Source organism: Centroberyx affinis, unplaced genomic scaffold, assembly GCF_046629955.1.
Source record: "Centroberyx affinis isolate AG114_WGS23_722 - 3 ecotype Tasmania unplaced genomic scaffold, CSIRO-AGI_Caff_v1 ptg004771l_1, whole genome shotgun sequence".
NCBI classification, from domain to species: domain Eukaryota; kingdom Metazoa; phylum Chordata; class Actinopteri; order Beryciformes; family Berycidae; genus Centroberyx; species Centroberyx affinis.
Genome location: NW_027282315.1, coordinates 35,001 through 53,641, shown reverse-complemented (window position 1 = coordinate 53,641; position 18,641 = coordinate 35,001). Strand labels below are relative to the sequence as shown.

General features: G+C 43.3%; 1 protein-coding gene across 1 annotated transcript; it reads right to left on the bottom strand.

Annotated features, from left to right (window-relative positions):
• Positions 1 to 5,253: 5,253 nt before the first annotated feature.
• LOC139666027 (actin nucleation-promoting factor WASL-like) lies at positions 5,254 to 18,586 on the bottom strand (the record flags this gene model as incomplete). The annotated part of the gene is made up of 5 exons (XM_071545099.1): positions 18,160 to 18,586; positions 12,473 to 12,607; positions 11,059 to 11,145; positions 7,905 to 8,001; positions 5,254 to 5,277 (listed from the first exon to the last, which is right to left on the bottom strand). Coding segments are annotated over exons 1-5 (445 nt in total), but the record flags the coding sequence as incomplete, so codon positions are not given.
• Positions 18,587 to 18,641: the final 55 nt, after the last annotated feature.

Sequence of the window (18,641 nt, the reverse complement as noted above, 5' to 3'; positions counted from 1 at the left end):
TTAACATCTAACGCGTCCTCGCTAACAACATCCAAACTAGTTAACAATATCCCACATGTCAAGTCACTAACAACATCCAACACGTTGACTCGTTAACAACACCCAAACTAGTGGGTCGACATTTTGGATGTTGTTAAGTAGACGACATGCTGGATGTTAACTAGTCGACATGTTGGATGTTAACTAGTCGACATGTTGGATGTTAATTAGTTTGGATGTTGTTAACGAGTCAACGTGTTGGATGTTAACTAATCGACATGTTGGATGTTAACTAGTCGACATGTTGGATGTTAACTAGTCGACATGTTGGATATTGTTAATGAGTTGACATGTTGGATGTTGTTAACTAGTCGATATGTTGGATGTTAACTAATTGACATGTTGGATGTTGTTAACATCTAACGCGTCCTCGCTAACAACATCCAAACTTGTTAACAATATCCAACATGTCCATTAGTTAACATCCAACATGTCAAGTCACTAACAACATCCAACGCGTTGACTCGTTAACAACACCCAAACTAGTTAACAAGTCGACATGTTGGATGTTGTTATCAAGTCGACATGTTGGATGTTGTTATCAAGTCGACATGTTGGATGTTGTTAACTAGTCGACATGTTGGATGTTAATTAGTTTGGATGTTGTTAACGAGTCAATGTGTTGGATGTTAACTAGTCGACATGTTGGATGTTAATTAGATTGGATGTTGTTAATGAGTCAACGCGTTGGATGTTGTTAACTAGTTGACATGTTGGATGTTATCTAATCGACATGTTGGATGTTAACATCCAACGCCTCGACTCGTTAACAACATCCAAACTAGTTAACAAGTCGACATGTTGGATATTGTTAACTAGTAGACAAGCTGGATGTTAACAAGTCAACGTGTTGGATGTTGTTATCAAGTCGACATGTTGGATGTTAATTAGTTTGGATGTTGTTAACGAGTCAATGTGTTGGATGTTAACTAGTCGACATGTTGGATGTTACCTAGTCGACATGTTGGATGTTACCTAGTCGACATGCTGTAAATATGTTGTTGACTAGTTGGTGTGTTCTCCATCTGCACTCTGTTCCTTGATCTGACCTTGTAAACTGATTTTCCCTTCAGGACAATAAACAGTTGCATCCTGCATGATAATCTCAAACAACACACAGGTCACACGGGTCCCTTGTCATCCTCTTGTTGCTATAAACACACACACACACACACACACACACACACAGACTGTAGCCCATCTGTGGTAATGTTTACCTTAAACCCAGTCACCAGGAGGTCCCTAGGAGCCTAATAACAGCTTGGCTCTTTTCAATACAAACAGAGATCAAAACCAGCTTTGGTATGAAGGAGAGGGAGGGACAGAGGGAGGGAAGGAAGGAGGGACAGAGGGAGGGAGGGAGAGGAGGGAGGGAGGGAGGGAGGGAGGGAAGGAGGGAGGGAAGGAGGGAGGGACAGAGGGAGGGAGGGAGAGAGGGAGGGAGGGAGGAGGGAGGGAGGGAAGGAGGGAGGGAAGGAGGGAGGGACAGAGGGAGGGAGGGAGGGAAGGAAGGAGGAGGGAGCAACGAGAGATCAGCGCTTCAATATCACAAAACGCTGCTGAAAAAAAAAAATCACTGCCACAGAAAGGAGCAGAGTTTTATATCAAGTTGACCAACAATGTGACTTAATTCCTTTGCATCGAGTCCGTAATGATCCAACTCTTCCAATACACGTTGACCAACCCCCCACCCAACCCCACCCAACCCCCAACCAACCCCCACCCAACCCCCAGCACCCCCCACCGGTCCGGTCTGCTGCGACCACTCCTCGAATTCCACCTAATCTCCACCAACCACAGCAGCATCTGACATAACCGCTAAGCCACCGTTAATCCCCGGCCAAATCCCCGGATTCCCCCGAGAACGCTCCATGTCTACATGGTGAGATCTTGCGCGTCTTGAGCCGCACGGCAGGCTCGGTGTTTCCCCTTTCATGGGATTTTGTTGTGATACTGTACTGATCCAGGAGGGGAAAATCCATCAGTTTGCTTGACCCCTTTCACGGGGGAAGTCCGGTATGACGGTCGACCACAGAGTGCCGCCTCCTGGAGCTGGGAGGGACCCGGTGCCTCGCTGCGGGACGCTTCAGCAGGCATCGAGGATCGAACCTGTGACCTTCTGGTTGCATGTTGGTCTCTCTAAGGCCATCCTGCTGTCCAATCAAAGGACTCATCTGAGCTGCCTCCACTCACAGCTCTGGCCTGTTAAAGACTATTTTGGGGCTTTTTGCCTTTATTGTGATAGTTTTACAGTACCCAGTGAGCGCCAACCGGGATTTCAACGTTGATTTCTAGTTGAAAACTGGGTGATATTTGGTCTGAACATCTAAGACTTCTTTTCGCCCTCTTTTCTTTTCAACCAGCTAAAATGCGGTTACAACATCAACGTGTCACAAAAAACAAATTTGTTTAATCATTCGATAATTTGTTCAGTTGTAGCTTGAAAGAGAGACGATATTGATTAGTGTGAAGGTATTTCTCCAAAGTCATATTGCACTGGTAGGTGAAATGTGTTCTACACGAAGACGTCATTTAAACGCATTTAATGTTTCATTTAAAATGTCATAAATATGGAACTATACAGGCTGTGTGCTGCCAACAAGAAGCTTCAGGACATCGTAATGGGAGCACAAAATATCGCTTACTGCTGTAACACGCATGCGCAAGTACTGATGTGGTCCAGCTTCAACTACAACTGACACTGACAGAGTTAAGTGGTGTTTATACTAAGGGTTATATACTAAAATATTTAATGCAAAATGCAGCGCACTCCGGTAGCCTGCTGGTTAAGACTCACACCTCATAACCGCAACGTCTGCGGTTCGAATCCAGCTGTGGACTTTTGTTGCATGTCGCCCCCCATCTCTCTCTCTCCCTTTATTTTTCCTGTCTTTGAATGTTGAAAGTTCACATTTAGACCATATTTCACCGGTGTAATATCCCGGTGAAATATGGTCTAAATGTGAACGTTCAGTCAACGTCTTCAAATAGTCGGTGAAAAAACTTTCACTTTTGAACCCGTTTTGAACGACCATAGTCACTTTTTAAACGTCTTTTCAACGGAAAAATGCTCACCGGGTAGAGATAGACAGGAAAGATTAGGAGAGAGGGGGATGACATGCGGCCTGGGTCCTGGGTCGGATTCAAACCCAGGACGGCACATTTACACGGCGCACGCTTTAGACCACTGACCCACCAGGACACCCCGGCTCTAGCCTTTTAAAAAGTGTGGTGGCCAAACAAGCCCGACCTGAAGCCAGCATCCACAACTAACAGTTCCTGTTACTCCACACTCTTGGTTATACTTCGTCAATGGACGCCACTGCAAGCCAACTGCACGCACACAACTTGTCAAAGAGACAACTTGGAAGGGACTTGAGTTGGATTTAAGAGTTCACATCTGGTAACAAGAGACGCTGAGCGAGACCCAACGCCGAGCCCCCCCACCGACATTCTCAGACAAAACCAGTAATCCCTCGAGCAGCAACACAAGCAGATTCTTTCCCCTGCAACAGCGCTGTTTTATTGATATTCTGCCGCAATGATGACAAGAACAACAAAATGCAAAGGAGGGAGGTGGAAAGGGGAGACAAACGAGTAAACATCTTCCAAATGCAGAGAAGCAAATCTGGGCCGACCGTGTCGCACTGTTAGTTTCACATTTCACGACTAAAATGTCACGCTCAATCTCCGCTCGCTGGAGAGCGACTCGCTCCACAGGACCGCGGTCTGCAGAGGGCCGAGGCAGCAATCCATGAAGCTGATTGAATAGACGGCGCTCTGATCTGTTCTGCATATGCTAATCCAACTCCTTAGAGCGTCAGTGTTTGCCAACATTTAGAAGGCTTAATGAAAGTAAATCGTCTTTTGGGACGCAGCTGCAGAGGAAAAGCGTCAAATTAAACGCTGTAAATAGCAAACATTTTATGGAAAGCTTTACTTTCTCCAAAGACTGTGAGACTGACTCGGCACAATCTGTCAAAACGTACGAGTAAAGAAGACCTGAAATATCCTGAGAACGTGAGAGTAAAGGCATTTGTGATGAACCTGTGGAACCTGTTAAGTGAATGCAAACAATCTATCTCATATTTGTTTATCTCTTATGAAGGAATGAAAAAATGAAGTCCGTGAAAAATAAATTGGCGTTCCCGAACAGTAACGGTGAGGATTACAGATTCGACCGGCCGCGACCGGACTCCCATCACAACTCCGGTGTAAAGGGAGAGAGAGCGAGACAACAGGAGCCCATGTGATCAGCAGACCTGCTTCCTACTGACCTGATTAACCTGCAGCCTCGGCTTCACCGGGTCAGTGGGCGAGTCACGCTACTGACACACTGAAGTGACTCTGCATTGTGTCTGAAGTTGCAGCAAGTTTCTCCTAATCAGTGGTGGAAAGTAACTAAGTACGTTTACTCAAGTACTGTGCAAGTACAATTTTGAGGTACTTGTACTTTACTTGAGTATTTCCATTTTGTGCTACTTTGTACTCCACTACATTTTAGAGGGAAATATTGTACTTTTTACTCCATTACATTTATTTCACAGCTATAGTTACTAGTTACTTTTCAGATCAATATTTTATATTTAAAACATTTGATCATCTTTATAAAATAACTATAAAATAGCATTGTTATAGATTAGACTAAAAGTATAGCTAAATTGTTAAGATTAGCTTCACGTTGACAACTTTAAAATGCTGCTTACATGTACATGTATGTCAATAAATCAGTATTAATATTCCAATAATTTATGAAAAATATAACTCTCTAAATGGGGACAGTTTGCATAATGAGTACGTTTACTTTGATACTCGCTGCCAATACTTTTGTACTTTTACTTAAGTAAGATTTTGAATGCAGGACTTTTACTTGTAATGGAGTATCTTTACATTGCTGTATTGGTACTTTTACTGAAGTAAAAGATCTCAGTACTTCTTCCACCACTGCTCCTAATGCCACCGTACCCTCCCCAAGAGGAACCAATTGGGAGTGGAGATTAGGAATAAAGTTTTGTGTTACTATATGCTAATTTGGTTCTTCTGTGTAACATTCAAGAGAGAACTATCTCCAATACATGTTAGATGCATGAGAAATATATGAGGAGGAACCATCGTATGAAGGCCACGGCATCTGACATGATCACCGTTCCCCTCTATCATGGTGACAGTGAGGAGAACAAAATCTGCATGATCAATATTAAGAGTTCAACATACCATTTGGAGGGTCACATCTTTTCTCTGCAAAACAAAAATTGACACCATTATAGTTTCGGAACCAAATCCAGAGCAGATCAGAAGGAAGATACTTAAAGATAGTGAGATGAGTGGAAAAGGCAGAGTTCCAAGTGAGAGTTCCAAGTCAGTCTCACGTCTTCAGGCACAAGTCCAAGTCAAGTCCAAGTCATTAATGTCGAGTCTCAAGTCTAAATGTAGAAAAGCAAGTCAAGTCAGAACAAATCAAGAGTCCAGTATCAATTTAATATCTTAAAGAAAACTAAATATCTAGGACTTTTCAATGCAATATGGTTTTAATAGGATAAAAACTTGGTAAGAGCATCATGAGTTTGATTTCTATAATCAGTTTCAACTTCAATAAATTCAATCATTCCATACAAATTCAGAAAACAGAATTTAAATTCAGTCGTCTGCTGGAACAAATCTCATCACTTTCAATCTGAGTCATTTACACAAACACAAGATCTCAAGTCAAGACTTTAGAAACCTTTTCAAGTCATCAGAGTACAAGTCAGAGTCAAGTCCCAAGTCACCAGAACCCAAGTCAAGTCAAGTCTCAAGTCTTCTCTTCATGCATCAAGTCAAGCAATTACAATTGTGACTCGAGTCCAAGTCACGTGACTCGAGTCCCCACCTCTGGGAGAAGGTGAGCTACCCAAGAGAGACAGATAGTGTGTTTTGGAGGATGGTTAGTGTGATTCTGTGTCACAGAGAAAGAGAAGTTTGGGCCCTCGGGTGCCGCTGTGAGCCAGAGGGAACACGCCGCCTCACGACTCGCCGCCGCGGGCGAAACGCTCGGAAAGACGGTGCAGGAAGTCCTCGACGTGCGGAGAAGAGGAGGCAAAAGGTATGAAAGCAGTCGTGTCTGCCTTACCCTCTACCTAGAGGTATCAGGGAAGCCAGCTCGCTAAATATTTTTAAAAGAAAGCTAAAAACTTATCTCTTCACTTTAGCCTTTAACTAGCTACGACTTTCCTGATACAGGCCTTAAACTTTTATTGTATTTATTTATTTATTTTGTATTTTTTTTACACTTTGCACTTATGCACTGCTGCACTTCTTTTAGAATGTTGTATTTTACTTGATTTTAATCATTCTATGTACTCTATTTCTTAACTTTATTTTTATTATTATTCAGTGGGTTTTATTTTCCATCTTATGTTATGCTCATTCTATGTCTATTTTCATGCATGTAATTTCTTTGTTGTAAAGCACTTTGAGCTGCATTTCTTGTATGGTGCTATACAAATAAAGTTTATTATTATTATTATTATTGTTACCATTATTATTGCAAATTAACTCAAACACGTCATGCTACAACTTTTTTGCTGCTTGATACAAAAGGAAAACTCACACGGTTCTCATTTTCCATGTCTAATCTACAAGAGAATCTGTCTGATAGAACATAATTTCCTCCGGTTTAAGGGTTTGTTATCAGAGTAGCGTATGTTACCTTTCCAGCTTTCGCGGCATTCTAGCAGCCAATGGCATCGCTGGAAAGATTTGAGTCTCAGAAATAAACAGAATTCTGCAGAGTCAGACTTTGTTGTCACTGAACTTTTATTTATTGAATCCTGAACCTCAGATTGCGTATCAAATCGTATCGAGAGATAAGCAGGTGGTCCATCACTACTGTTTATTGTTTGTTAAAAGAAAACGCCTTGACAGATTTAGGTGTGCGGTCTACTTTGCATCTACTGGACTTCTGTGATTGTTGAGGGCGCTTTCACATCAGGGACCCGGGCCCGGATCAACGAACCGTGCCCGGGTCCACTTGAAAAGGCGGTCTGGAGTACGGTTCATGTGTACTCGGGTACGGTTCTCATCAGGTGTGAAAACTACTGTACCAAAACACAGAAGTGTACCGCTATTTACAACGTGACGTCATAACTATTCGACTGTCCCGTTCAAAACATGACCCCGAAAGGATCTCTCTGGTCTACTGAAGAAATAAAATGCTGACTTGAAATTTGGGCAGACGAAAACATACAATCACAACTGGACATTACACACAAAAATGCCGAGATGTATGGATTAATTCAAGAGTATTTACATGTGCGTGGGTACAATAGAACAACAGAACAATGCCGGACAAACTAAAGGAAATGAGGCTGATGACACAAGTGTACTCTTCTCCTTCTTCTTCTTCTTCTTCTTCTTTGTGTTTATTGGCGGATCGTAAACCAACTAGGTGCATACCGCCACCTTCTGTATGGGAGTGTGTAGATACGTCAGTGTACTCGGGTACGGAACAACATTACTAATGTGAAAGCTGAGCGGTGGGGGAGTGGAGAGGGGGGGCGATCGTACCTAATATGAAAACGACCTGAGTCTTGGTTGAGCACGATCACTCACGCACAGCAGTTCAGTGCTTTGCTCAAGGACACATGGGCAGGGGGTTGAACCTGTGACCCTCTGGCTACAGGACGGTCTCTGTAAGTCACCCTGACACACCTGGACACGACTGAGGTTTTGGTTTGGGACTGAGCTTTGAGGCTTGTTAGTAAAGGAGGAGGTGAGAATTCTCATTCATTTTGTGGCGAGGTGTGAAAGTTGAAAGGTCACAGTGTGAGGAAGCAGAGGAGGGGAGGGGGGGGGGGGGGGGATCGAAGGCGGCGGCGGTGGATTACCGGTTTTGCGTTGCCGCCGGCTGAGCAGATCGTTCACCGCCACTCTGAATCTTTTGGCTTCTTCTTCGCTGGCGAAGTTCAGGCCGATCTGACAAGTCTGAGGAGAGAGAGAAGAAGAACTTTAGCTGTTTGATGCCATTGTTGATTAAATAGTTGGGAGATTTTTTTTTTTACAGAACGACTATGAAACTACGGAAGCCCATTGAGGACCAGTGTTGGGGATAACGGGTTACATAGTAGCATGTTAGAGTAATCAGATTACTTTTTTGTGGTAACGAGTAACTTAACACATTAATTTTTCAATTTATGTAATCAGTTATTACTTACTTTATCAAACTTACATTTTGCTACTTTTATTTTTCTTTCAAATGGTTAAATGTTTAGTGCAAATTAAAGTAGGCCTATAAATTAAAGTAAAAATGAAAGTATTGGTTACATGATGTTATCACAGCAGACTGCAGCACGCCGAACACAACAATAAACTGCAGAACTTGGAAATATTCACATTACTTTGAACTGATGGAAGAAAAGAACATTATTAACTGTAAAAGTAGCTTTCACTATCAAACCTAAGATTTTAATTCTAAGCGTTTGTGAGCGCAGTCTGCCGTTTATTCTGAGACCGGATCAGCTGGTTTTTGATCTGACTGTTTACTGTGGAACCAGGGGCCGGATTCACAAAACCCTCTTAAGAAAAAAAATCTTCTCAATTGCCATTTTTTTCTTAACTGTAGTCTTAAGAAAAAAAAAAAGGAAAAAATGCTATTCTCAAAAACAGTTCTTATATATTTTCTTAACTTTCTTTAAGACAGCCCTTCACCTGTCTTAAAACTCCTACAGTGAAAAGGTAAGCCTCTAATATCATATATTTAAACACATTTTAGACAAGTAGGTTATAGTTCAAAGTCTTCATAGGTTCCCCTACACCTAACATTAAGATGAACATTTATTGTAAAGCTTTATTTGGTGTAGGGCCAGGTAGGCCTCTGTCTCATGTCTGTTGGAAATAAGCTGCAAATTTTACAGTTACCAACAGCAACCAATGTTTAAATCTTTGCTCTAGTTGCTCTAAATAGGTTTTTCCCCAATTGTTTTGTAGATGGAAGCACTTTGGGTTGCCTCCTAGCCCTGTCTCCTAGCCTCCTAGCCTTGTCTCCTAGCCTCCTAGCCTTGTCTCCTAGCCTCCTAGCCTTGTCTCCTAGCCTCAATGGCAGTAAGCCTAAAGTTTATTAACCAGAATTAATTCAGGCCCTATTTTGACAAGTTCTTAAGTTGGAAAATTAAAGAAATTCGTAAGAAATGAGACTGTTACTAAGAAAATATTGAGGAATTGCACTTAAGAGCCTTCTTAAGAACTTTCTAAAATTTCCTCTTATGTCATTTCTTAAGATCTATCTTAAGAACACATTGGTGAATCCGGCCCCAAGTGACTGAAAGCACCTCGATGTTTTCTTCAGACAGCAGATTGTTACTTAGTGATGATTTCTGTACATTAAGAGTGATGACATCAACAGAAGATGTATTTTAATGGCATGATTTTAAGTGGGTAACATGAAAGTGCTCTAACACGTTACTTTTAATAAAGACTAACGTAACGTAACTAGTTACTATTTAGGGCAAGTAACGAAGTAAAGTAACTAGTTAGTTTCAAAAGTAACTTTCCCCAACACTGTTGAGGACATACTGTATTCAAAAATTGTATTTACGCGATTTTCCCGTGATAACCAGTTAATTTTCTTTTTTCGTTTTCTCAAGATATCTAGTTATTTATTTATGTCATTATCTGGAGATAAAACATTTTGTTTTCCTGAGATAGCGACATCATTTTCTCAGAATCTCGAGAAAACAAAGTAATGGGCATAAAGTAATTATCTCATTATTGACAGACAACCGAGATAATGTTTACATTTTATTTCTATCACACTGACATGAAGCTGCTGACTGACTGAACACCAGCAGGCCGGCTGCAACATTTGGCTTTTGAATAATTTGCTTTCCTTTAGCATGTCAGTTTCAAGCAGAAAATTATCACATTATCTCTGGAAAAAAAAAAGTGTTATCCTGAGATAATGACATAAATAATTTGACAAAGAAAAAACCCCAAAGAAAATCACCTTGTTACATAGGAAAATGGCATAAATAAAACTCATGTCCTCCCATAATGAAACATGGTCCCTTAACACCATACATATTAACAGACTGACATCTGAAGCAATTTAGGCAACAAGTGGACATTCCAGAACAATACTGCACACTGCAGAACAGGCGGCTTCAGCCAAGAAATCTGATTAACTAAAGACTAGATCCAACTGTGCTGATAATCCTCTGACCGGACAGACATGTTCCACCGGTTCCTGAGCCAACTCATGAGAACCAGGTGCCAGTTTGGTCCTGGGTTCTATTCTCTTTACATGTTCACCAGTTTGTAGAAAACCTTTCTCTCTGTACACACGTGTCGGTAACAGTTTGATAAAGGCCTTAAGGCAGAGGTGGGGACTCGAGTCACAGTTTTAATTGCTTGAGACTTGACTTGATGCATGAAGAGAAGACTTGAGACTTGACTTGACTTGGGTTCTGGTGACTTGGGACTTGACTCTGACTTGTACTCTGATGACTTGAAAAGGTTTCTAAAGTCTTGACTTGAGATCTTGTGTTTGTGTAAATGACTTAGATTGAAAGTGATGAGATTTGTTCCAGCAGACGACTGAATTTAAATTCTGTTTTCTGAATTTGTATGGAATGATTGAATTTATTGAAGTTGAAACTGATTATAGAAATCAAACTCATGATGCTCTTACCAAGTTTTTATCCTATTAAAACCATATTGCATTGAAAAGTCCTAGATATTTAGTTTTCTTTAAGATATTAAATTGATACTGGACTCTTGATTTGTTCTGACTTGACTTGCTGTTCTACATTTAGACTTGAGACTTGACTAGACACTTGTGCATGAAGACTTGAGACTGACTTGGGACTCAAGCAAAGTTGACTCGGTCACTCCTCTGTCTTAAGGACATTCTGAACTGTGATTTTGTGAACCTCGATGCAGCAAATGTTCCTCGGCAGCATCTTCACTGCCGTCAGATCCAGAGTCAGGGTTAAAAAAAATCCTCTGCTGTATTACTGCTGTAATCACAAAGAGCTGCAGACTTACATCTCCTGCAAACGCAATGAAGTAGGATCTGGAGCTGCTGATGGAGAAGTTGTTGTACAGTTCTTGTTCAAACATGGTTTTCCCTTCCTGGAATATGGGGGGGGAGGGAGAGAGAGAGAGAGAGAGAGAGAGAGAGAGAAACGGTCATTCCAGATTCTCCCTGCAGTTTAACAGACTCTGGAGCAGCCAGAGGGATTTCTGACGGAGCCGGACAGGAAACCAGCGTGTCCAACCACAGTCCAGCGTGTCCCCCATCTGTTACTGCTGCACAAACAACTGAATATATAACCTTATCTCACAATATCAGCTTCCTCAATGACTAACTGTAGAATATTGGTATAGTCACAAAAGTTAATCATTTAATTTCATTTAGACCAGTGATTCTCAACCTTTTTCATATCAAGGACCGCTTATTCAGTCCACATTAGAGCCATGGACCCCCAATTGATGAGATTTTGTCTCTCAAACCCAAATATGATAACATTTTTATTGTTAGATATGATTTTGTCCAGAATTCCTATCTAGACTATCTAGAGAGATAACAGGGAAACTATGATCAAAATAGTATTTCTTCTGCATTCTCTAATTGTGTTAACTTCTTGTAAACAAAATAAGGCTGAAGTTTGACAATTGATCAATTTGCTGGGGACCCCCTGGAACACCCTCAAGGACCCCTGGTGGTCCCCGGACCCCACGTTGAGAACCACTGATTTAGACCACCTGCTGTATCGTAAAATCCTCAAGATGCTGCTGTGAGATACCAGAAAAAACAATAAAGTAACCGTGTTCGTCAAATCATCGAGACCAATACACATGACTTGTAATCGTGATCACAACATCAAGTGAAATAATCTGGATTATAATTTTAGCTTTAGTCACACAGTTTAGTCAGTCTCTGGTTTAGTAGGGCTGGGTTTAAAAAAATCGATTTTCCGATTCAAATCGATCTTCATTTGAATGATCCGATATCGATTCATAAAATCCCGAGATCGATCTTTTAATATATGCCCAATATATGCCTGTAGAGTCTGTAGAGTTGCACAACTTGCACTATATTGTGTTGACTGCTGTAGTGTGTTGGTCATGTTAAATAAAAAGTACATTAATGTAACTACTTTGGGGTCAATTCTAAATGTAAACTTTAAAATTTTTAATAATGCAGCAGGTTAGAGGGTTCCTTGTACAATTTGCAGCATCAGTTCTCTGAGAATCTCTTTCATATCCAAGCAAAATCTATATTGTAACTGAAATATCCCTAACCGAATCGATATTGAATCGAATCAAATCGGAAATCGAATCGATTCTGGAAATCGGTGGCGATACCCAGCCCTGTGGTTTAGTAGCTAAAAAGCTAAAAATGTTACGAGCCGGAACAAGTCGGGCACTCGGGCGTCCCACATGCAGAGCCGCTCACCTTGATGTCGAACACCCGGATGTAGTAGGACCTCTGTGGATTGTCTTTGATCAGACAGGCCACTCCGCAGCAGCGCTTCACCCAGCTGCAGCTCCGGTCCGAGCCGTAGACCTGGACCACCGCCGAGCACAGGGTCTGCAGAGCGGGAGGAGAGGGGGGGGGGGGGGGGGGGTCAGGGGTCAAACTAACCAAAAACAGCAGGGCCTTTGATTCCACTATTGAATTATATTAAATATTATATGCTTTCATTGACATATTTCTGATAGTAGGGCTTCAATCTCAGAGCTGGGAGATTTCTTTTTAGTCTTCCGCTTCATTTTTATGAATGAAGCTTCCCGACATATGGGCCGGACCCCTAACCGTATATGGCATTATTGGGGTGTCAATTATGCAAATTCACAATACTCATGACTGTGCGTTCATTTAGAACAGGTGGAATCCATCATGTTTACGCGGGTCGTTTAAGGCAGTTATCTGACGTGGCACACTCCTACGAGTCCACCTCACGAAAAAAGTAAGAGAAATTTAAGATAAGAATATGAAAATGTTCTTGCATGAGGCCCAATGAGATTAGTACAGACTGGTTCTAAAGGCTTGGAGCCCCGCCCACAACAGCACAGCCTGGGTGGTTTCAACACAGACCGCCTCAGAATGTGATGGATGCTAAACGTCCCATGATGTGAACGTCTCCTTAATCACTCTGTCCCCCCAGACCGTCCCGGGACTCAGACCGCCGACCCTCCGGCAGCACGTCCCTCCTCGCCACAGAGGACCGGAGCCTGGGGACCGGATCTGTCCCTTCAGGTTCCTCAGTCGGTCAGGGAAACTTTCACAGCTTTCCCTCCTTCATTATCCGCATTATCCGTCCACATCTCACTCTGCGTCTGCTTCCTCGTTAAACGCCTCCGAGCGAGCCGCTACACAAATGTGGCAAAGCAGGAAGAGGAAGAGCTGATGAGGAAGAGGAAACCAGCAGGATCCAAAACCACACTGACAGCATCACTTCTAAACCAGACCAGAGAGACCAGAGAGACCAGAGAGACCAGTCAACGCTGCAGAGCCCATGCTGGTTTTGGGGAGCGGTGAAACTTTCTGAAATTAGATAAAGAGTCGCAAACACAAATGGTGGACAGATGCTTTTTCCACTGCACCACTACAGCACACCAGATAATACTATTACACGGCTTTGTTGAATACTCGATTCTGATTGGTCAATTACAGCATTCTACGGTCTGTTATTTCTGAATAACAGACCGTTGCTATGGACGCAGTTCTGATCACAGACTCTGGAGGACCACGTCCAATCATATCAATCTGCAGAAAGAAGTCCGGTAAATTTTAGTTAATTTAAATGTAACAGCATCAGCTCATTCGTGACACTCCGAATGTAGCTTTCCGTTACTCCATCAGAAAACACCATGGAAGATTTTTCTAATATTAACTTTAATATATTTGGAGAGCACGAAACTTTTGATTCATGGTGAATGGCTGAACTGTCCCCGGTGAAGACGGGTAAGAAGCTGCAGAGTTTACGTTGTTATGGACGCAGTTCCAACCGTAGAATCTAACGGACTATTTTGTGTAGCGGAAGCAATAAAATCATTTTTAAATCAATATTTTGTGTCAAATTATTGATTTCTTTAGTAAATAGACGTGTAATAAGCGGGATAATGTGCAGTGAGCGGGTCCTGCATCTCCCTGTCAGGGTTTATTTAGCAATAATGACCCGCTCACTGTACATTATCTCTTACACAGACCTGTACAGACCATGTACACAAGACCTGCATGCTAAACTAGAAAAACATTTACCAAATCACATTAGTTGTTGTTGTTGTTGCCCGGACGCTCTTTTAACATCATAACATGTTTTAACCTTCGTTTCTCCAGTGGAAACAGAGCAAGCTGCTTTCTTCAGTGTCTCCACTAGTGCTGAAACCATTAGTTGATTAATCGATTAGTCGATCGATAGAAGATGAATTGATTAAGGAAGCGCCCTGGTGGCTCTGTGACGTCCTCCTCCGCTTCTCTCTCTCCCCCCTTTCCTGTCTCTATCGAATAAAGGCAAAGAATATCTAAAAAAAAAAAGAAAGAAAATGAATCGATTGTAATTTTGATAATCAATTAATAATTTTAGTCATTTATCAAGTAAAAGTACCAAACATTTGCTGGTTGCAGCTTCACAAATGCTGAGATCTGCTGCTTTTTTTTTTTTCTGACTCTGGGATTTTTGTCTGCTGAAGAAATCTGAAGAATCACTTTGGACTGAACTGAGACGGACAGTTTGGACATTTTATAGACTCAACAATTAATTGAGAAGTTAATAGATAGATTAATCAATAATGAGAATAATGGTTAGCTGCAGCCCTCGGCTCACTGCTGAGCCTGCAGGTTTGTGTCTCCGCTGTAACAGACGGTCTCTCTCTCTCTCGTTGTGGTTTTGTGGTTTTGTGGTTTCTGTCTCTGCAGCAGAGTCGGATCAGACGAGCTTCGCCTCGCCGTGGAGGAAGAGGAAGAGGAAGAGGAAACGCCACTCGGCTCACTTCCTCTTCTGTGATTTATGAGTTCAGGTCAGACCGCAGCAGGAAACACTTTCCACCATCAAATCACCCTCACCATCACACAGGGTGTGAGGTCAAAGGTCAGCCGGTAAAAGCTTCAGTCGGTCCGGCTCAGTAAAGTCTCACCGAGGGAAAGTGTGTGATAATAAACACACACACACACACACACACACACACACACACACACACACACACCTAGACACCAGACTGCTGGATCTGCAGGTTCAACACTAAATTCACTGACATGTTTCATTCATTAGGAACATGTTGGAAACGTGTTGGAAAATATCCTGAGCTGCATCTAATCCTACTATAAAATGAGGAAAACTGTCCTCCTGTCTGTCTGCATCCATTTTGCTCCTCAATGGTTTGGCCAATCAATCTGAAACTGCACATGGGCATTGAGCGTTGGCATAGGCAGGGACTGACCAAGCTGATTTTTCCTATTTTCCCAAATTCACGCTGTTTATGCGCATTTTTGGCAAGTCTGCACAGAGTTGTGGTGTGCACATCCCCGGGTCTGGACCAGTGCCTCTGGGTTCAGCTCTAATAAGAAACTTAAAAAGGAATCAAATCTGAGCTGAGAACATGTTACTCTCTCAGAGAATCTGACATGTTGAGAAATGAGAAACCATCATCAACTTAAACTCAGACAGCGATACTTGTAAAGGGTCCGACACTCAGCCAGGTGAGACCATATTGGTCATATTGCCTTCAGCTCCCTGTGAGACTCAGGGCTCAACAAAACCAGGATTTGAAACTGAGTACAATACGCTCATTTCACACCATGCAAATACAACTGTGTGCAGTACAACAACAAACAGTCACATTTCTTCACAAAAACTGTCAAAACAAACTGTCAGTATCTGAAGCGGTCTGATGCAGAGCTTCTCAAACCTTTTCATGTCAGCAGCCTCCAAACAGACACTGCAGACCACAAACCACAGAAAATAACTATATATTTCATCATGGTTTTGTCTGTCTGTACTGGAGGTTTGGAGGATGAAACCTCTGATCAGACTCATCATGCTAACTGTGCCAACCTCTACTGAATGAAATTAAACTACTCCTCATTTAGCTATGGACCCCCTGGCACCCCCTCATGGACCCCCGGAGGTCCCTGGACCTCAGTTTGGGATCCAGTGGTCTAATGCAATAATGTGAACTTTTCATTCTCTTCATCACTGTTCTGGCTCTCCCTGTGAGCGAGGCTGTGAGCTGCAGGACAGGACAGTGACTTTAACTCTGACTCTTTTAAATGTTCTGGGTCCTTCTGTCCTGCGTGGAGCTCGTTCTGCAGCACCGGGAGGTTTTTCCAGATCTGTGCCGGTCTGGAGGAAAAACCTCCTGGTGCTGCAGCGTCAGGTCCAGCTCAGCCTGCAAAAAAACCTGCAGCCAACGCAAAAACCTGCTGAGCTGCGACGCATTATGTCATTAGACCGAGGATCCGCAAACAGATTCACATTAGACCACAGACTGATAAGACTGATTGATAAGATTTTGTCTCCATCTGAGAATATTTCTGTAGCTCGTTATGTTTAGTGCAGAAAAGGAGGGTGAAGCCTTCAGTCCAGTGGCTCCCAACTCCAGACCTGCTGGTTCTCATTCCAGCCGTCCAAAACGGACTGATCTAGACCCGGGACACCTGGGGGGCTCAGTCACCCAAACACACAGCAAACAGGGAGTTTAGAAGGAAACAGCAGAGCACTGAACGTCCTGAAGCAGAGTGTTTGTTACAGGCTGCTAGTGGCTGTTCGTTCTCCTCGAAGAATCCCAGCTAACTGCAAATCCACATGACAGCTGATTGTCCGCAGCCAATGAAAACACAGAATCACTCTGAACAGCCAATGAAAACACAGAATCACTCTGAACAGCCAATGGAAACACAGAATCACTCTGAACAGCCAATGAAAACACAGAATCACTCTGAACAGCCAATGGAAACACAGAATCACTCTGAACAGCCAATGAAAACACAGAATCACTCTGAACAGCCAATGAAAACACAGAATCACTCTGAACAGCCAATGGAAACACAGAATCACTCTGAACAGTCAAACGCCTCAAAAGCTGCAAAACGTTTCACACCGTTGGGAGCAAACATTTTGCACCGTAACAAAACAGTGCAGGTTTTGAACGCGGCCTCGAGTCCTGCTGGTTTTCATTCCAGCCGTCCAAAACAGACTGATCTAGACCTGGGACACCTGGTGAAGACAAGTCCCTGGCTGGCAGGACAGAAAACCAGTAGCACTCTGGGTCCAGAGGAATGAAGCTGGAGCCACTGCTTCTGTAAAAACAGACATTCTTACACATTCTTATCATGCTGACCTCTAGTGAGTGAAAGACTAGTGAAAGTGACCTGTCCAGGTCCAGGTCCAGGTCCAGCTCAGCCTGTTAAACCTGCTGCAGCAAACTAACGCAAAACCCACAAGCCTGAAATGCTGAACTCTAATGCTGAATCTCAGTGCAATAGAGCAATGTGCAATAAATACACAAGCACTTTAGCACTTTACACTTTAATTCCTACAGTTTCTTTTTAAGCTGTCATGTTGTCAATGTCAAATCTATAGTCAAATCTATTTTTTATGTCTTTAAGATGTTTTTATGTGAAGCAGCTGTCTAGCATCGTGTCAAACTCTTCTCATGTTTTGAGATGTTTTATGTGAAGCAGCGGACCGCAGCACTGGGCCCAGGACAGATTTCCCCTCGGGGACAATAAAGTTTACTCTACTAAGCCTCCAGGAGACCAGGAGGCCAGAACAGAACAGACCGTAGACCAGACAGGAGTCTCATCTGAGACGGTTTAGTAGATAGATTTGGTTTAGTATGAACCTGCATCACTGTGCTGCAGGTGGGGGGGGGGGGGGGGGGGGCAGCAGGGGACAGCTAAGACCAAAACACACTGATCTGTCCCTGTGCTAGCCTCCAGTCAGTTAAATAACAGTAAAATTAAACTGGTCCTCATCATGCTGGGGTCCCCCCTGGAGCCCACCTGGGGCCCCCGGTGGAGTTCCCTGGACCCGGGTTTGGACAGAGCCCGTCACTGCTGGTTCATGTCGGGTCAGAGGGGGGGATGCGGGTCTGGATGAGACCTGTGAAGCTGCTGCAGGTGTGAACAGAATAACTTACGACGCATTTCCTGCCCAGGTAGCTGAACAGACAGTCGTTCTCCTGCGGGGTGAGCAGCAGCGAGCCGGCGTTAGCGGCCCGGCGGGGCGCGTGGCTGTTCATGGCCGCACGGGGACAAGAAATAAACCCAAATAGATGCAGATATCCCGGACGGGCGGAGGAATATTACAGAAAATCCATGCAGGCTCTGGTCGCCGTGGCCTGCAACCGGATCATCTCATCGGGCTGAGTCCGGGTCTGAGTCCGGGGCTGTCCGGACCGGAGGGCGCGAGGAGCGGGGGTGGGGTGGGGGGGTACCTCCGGGTTTCCTCCTGTCTGGAAGCAGCTAAGTCCTCCTGTCGGGTCCGGTGGAAGCTGGGTCCAGATCCCGGTCTCTGCAGAGGGCAAAAGCTCAACTTTCATTCGGAAACTCCAGCTGCAGCAGCGATGCGTCCATCCAACATGGCAGCCGCACGGGACGGACCACTTTAAAGAGAGAGAGA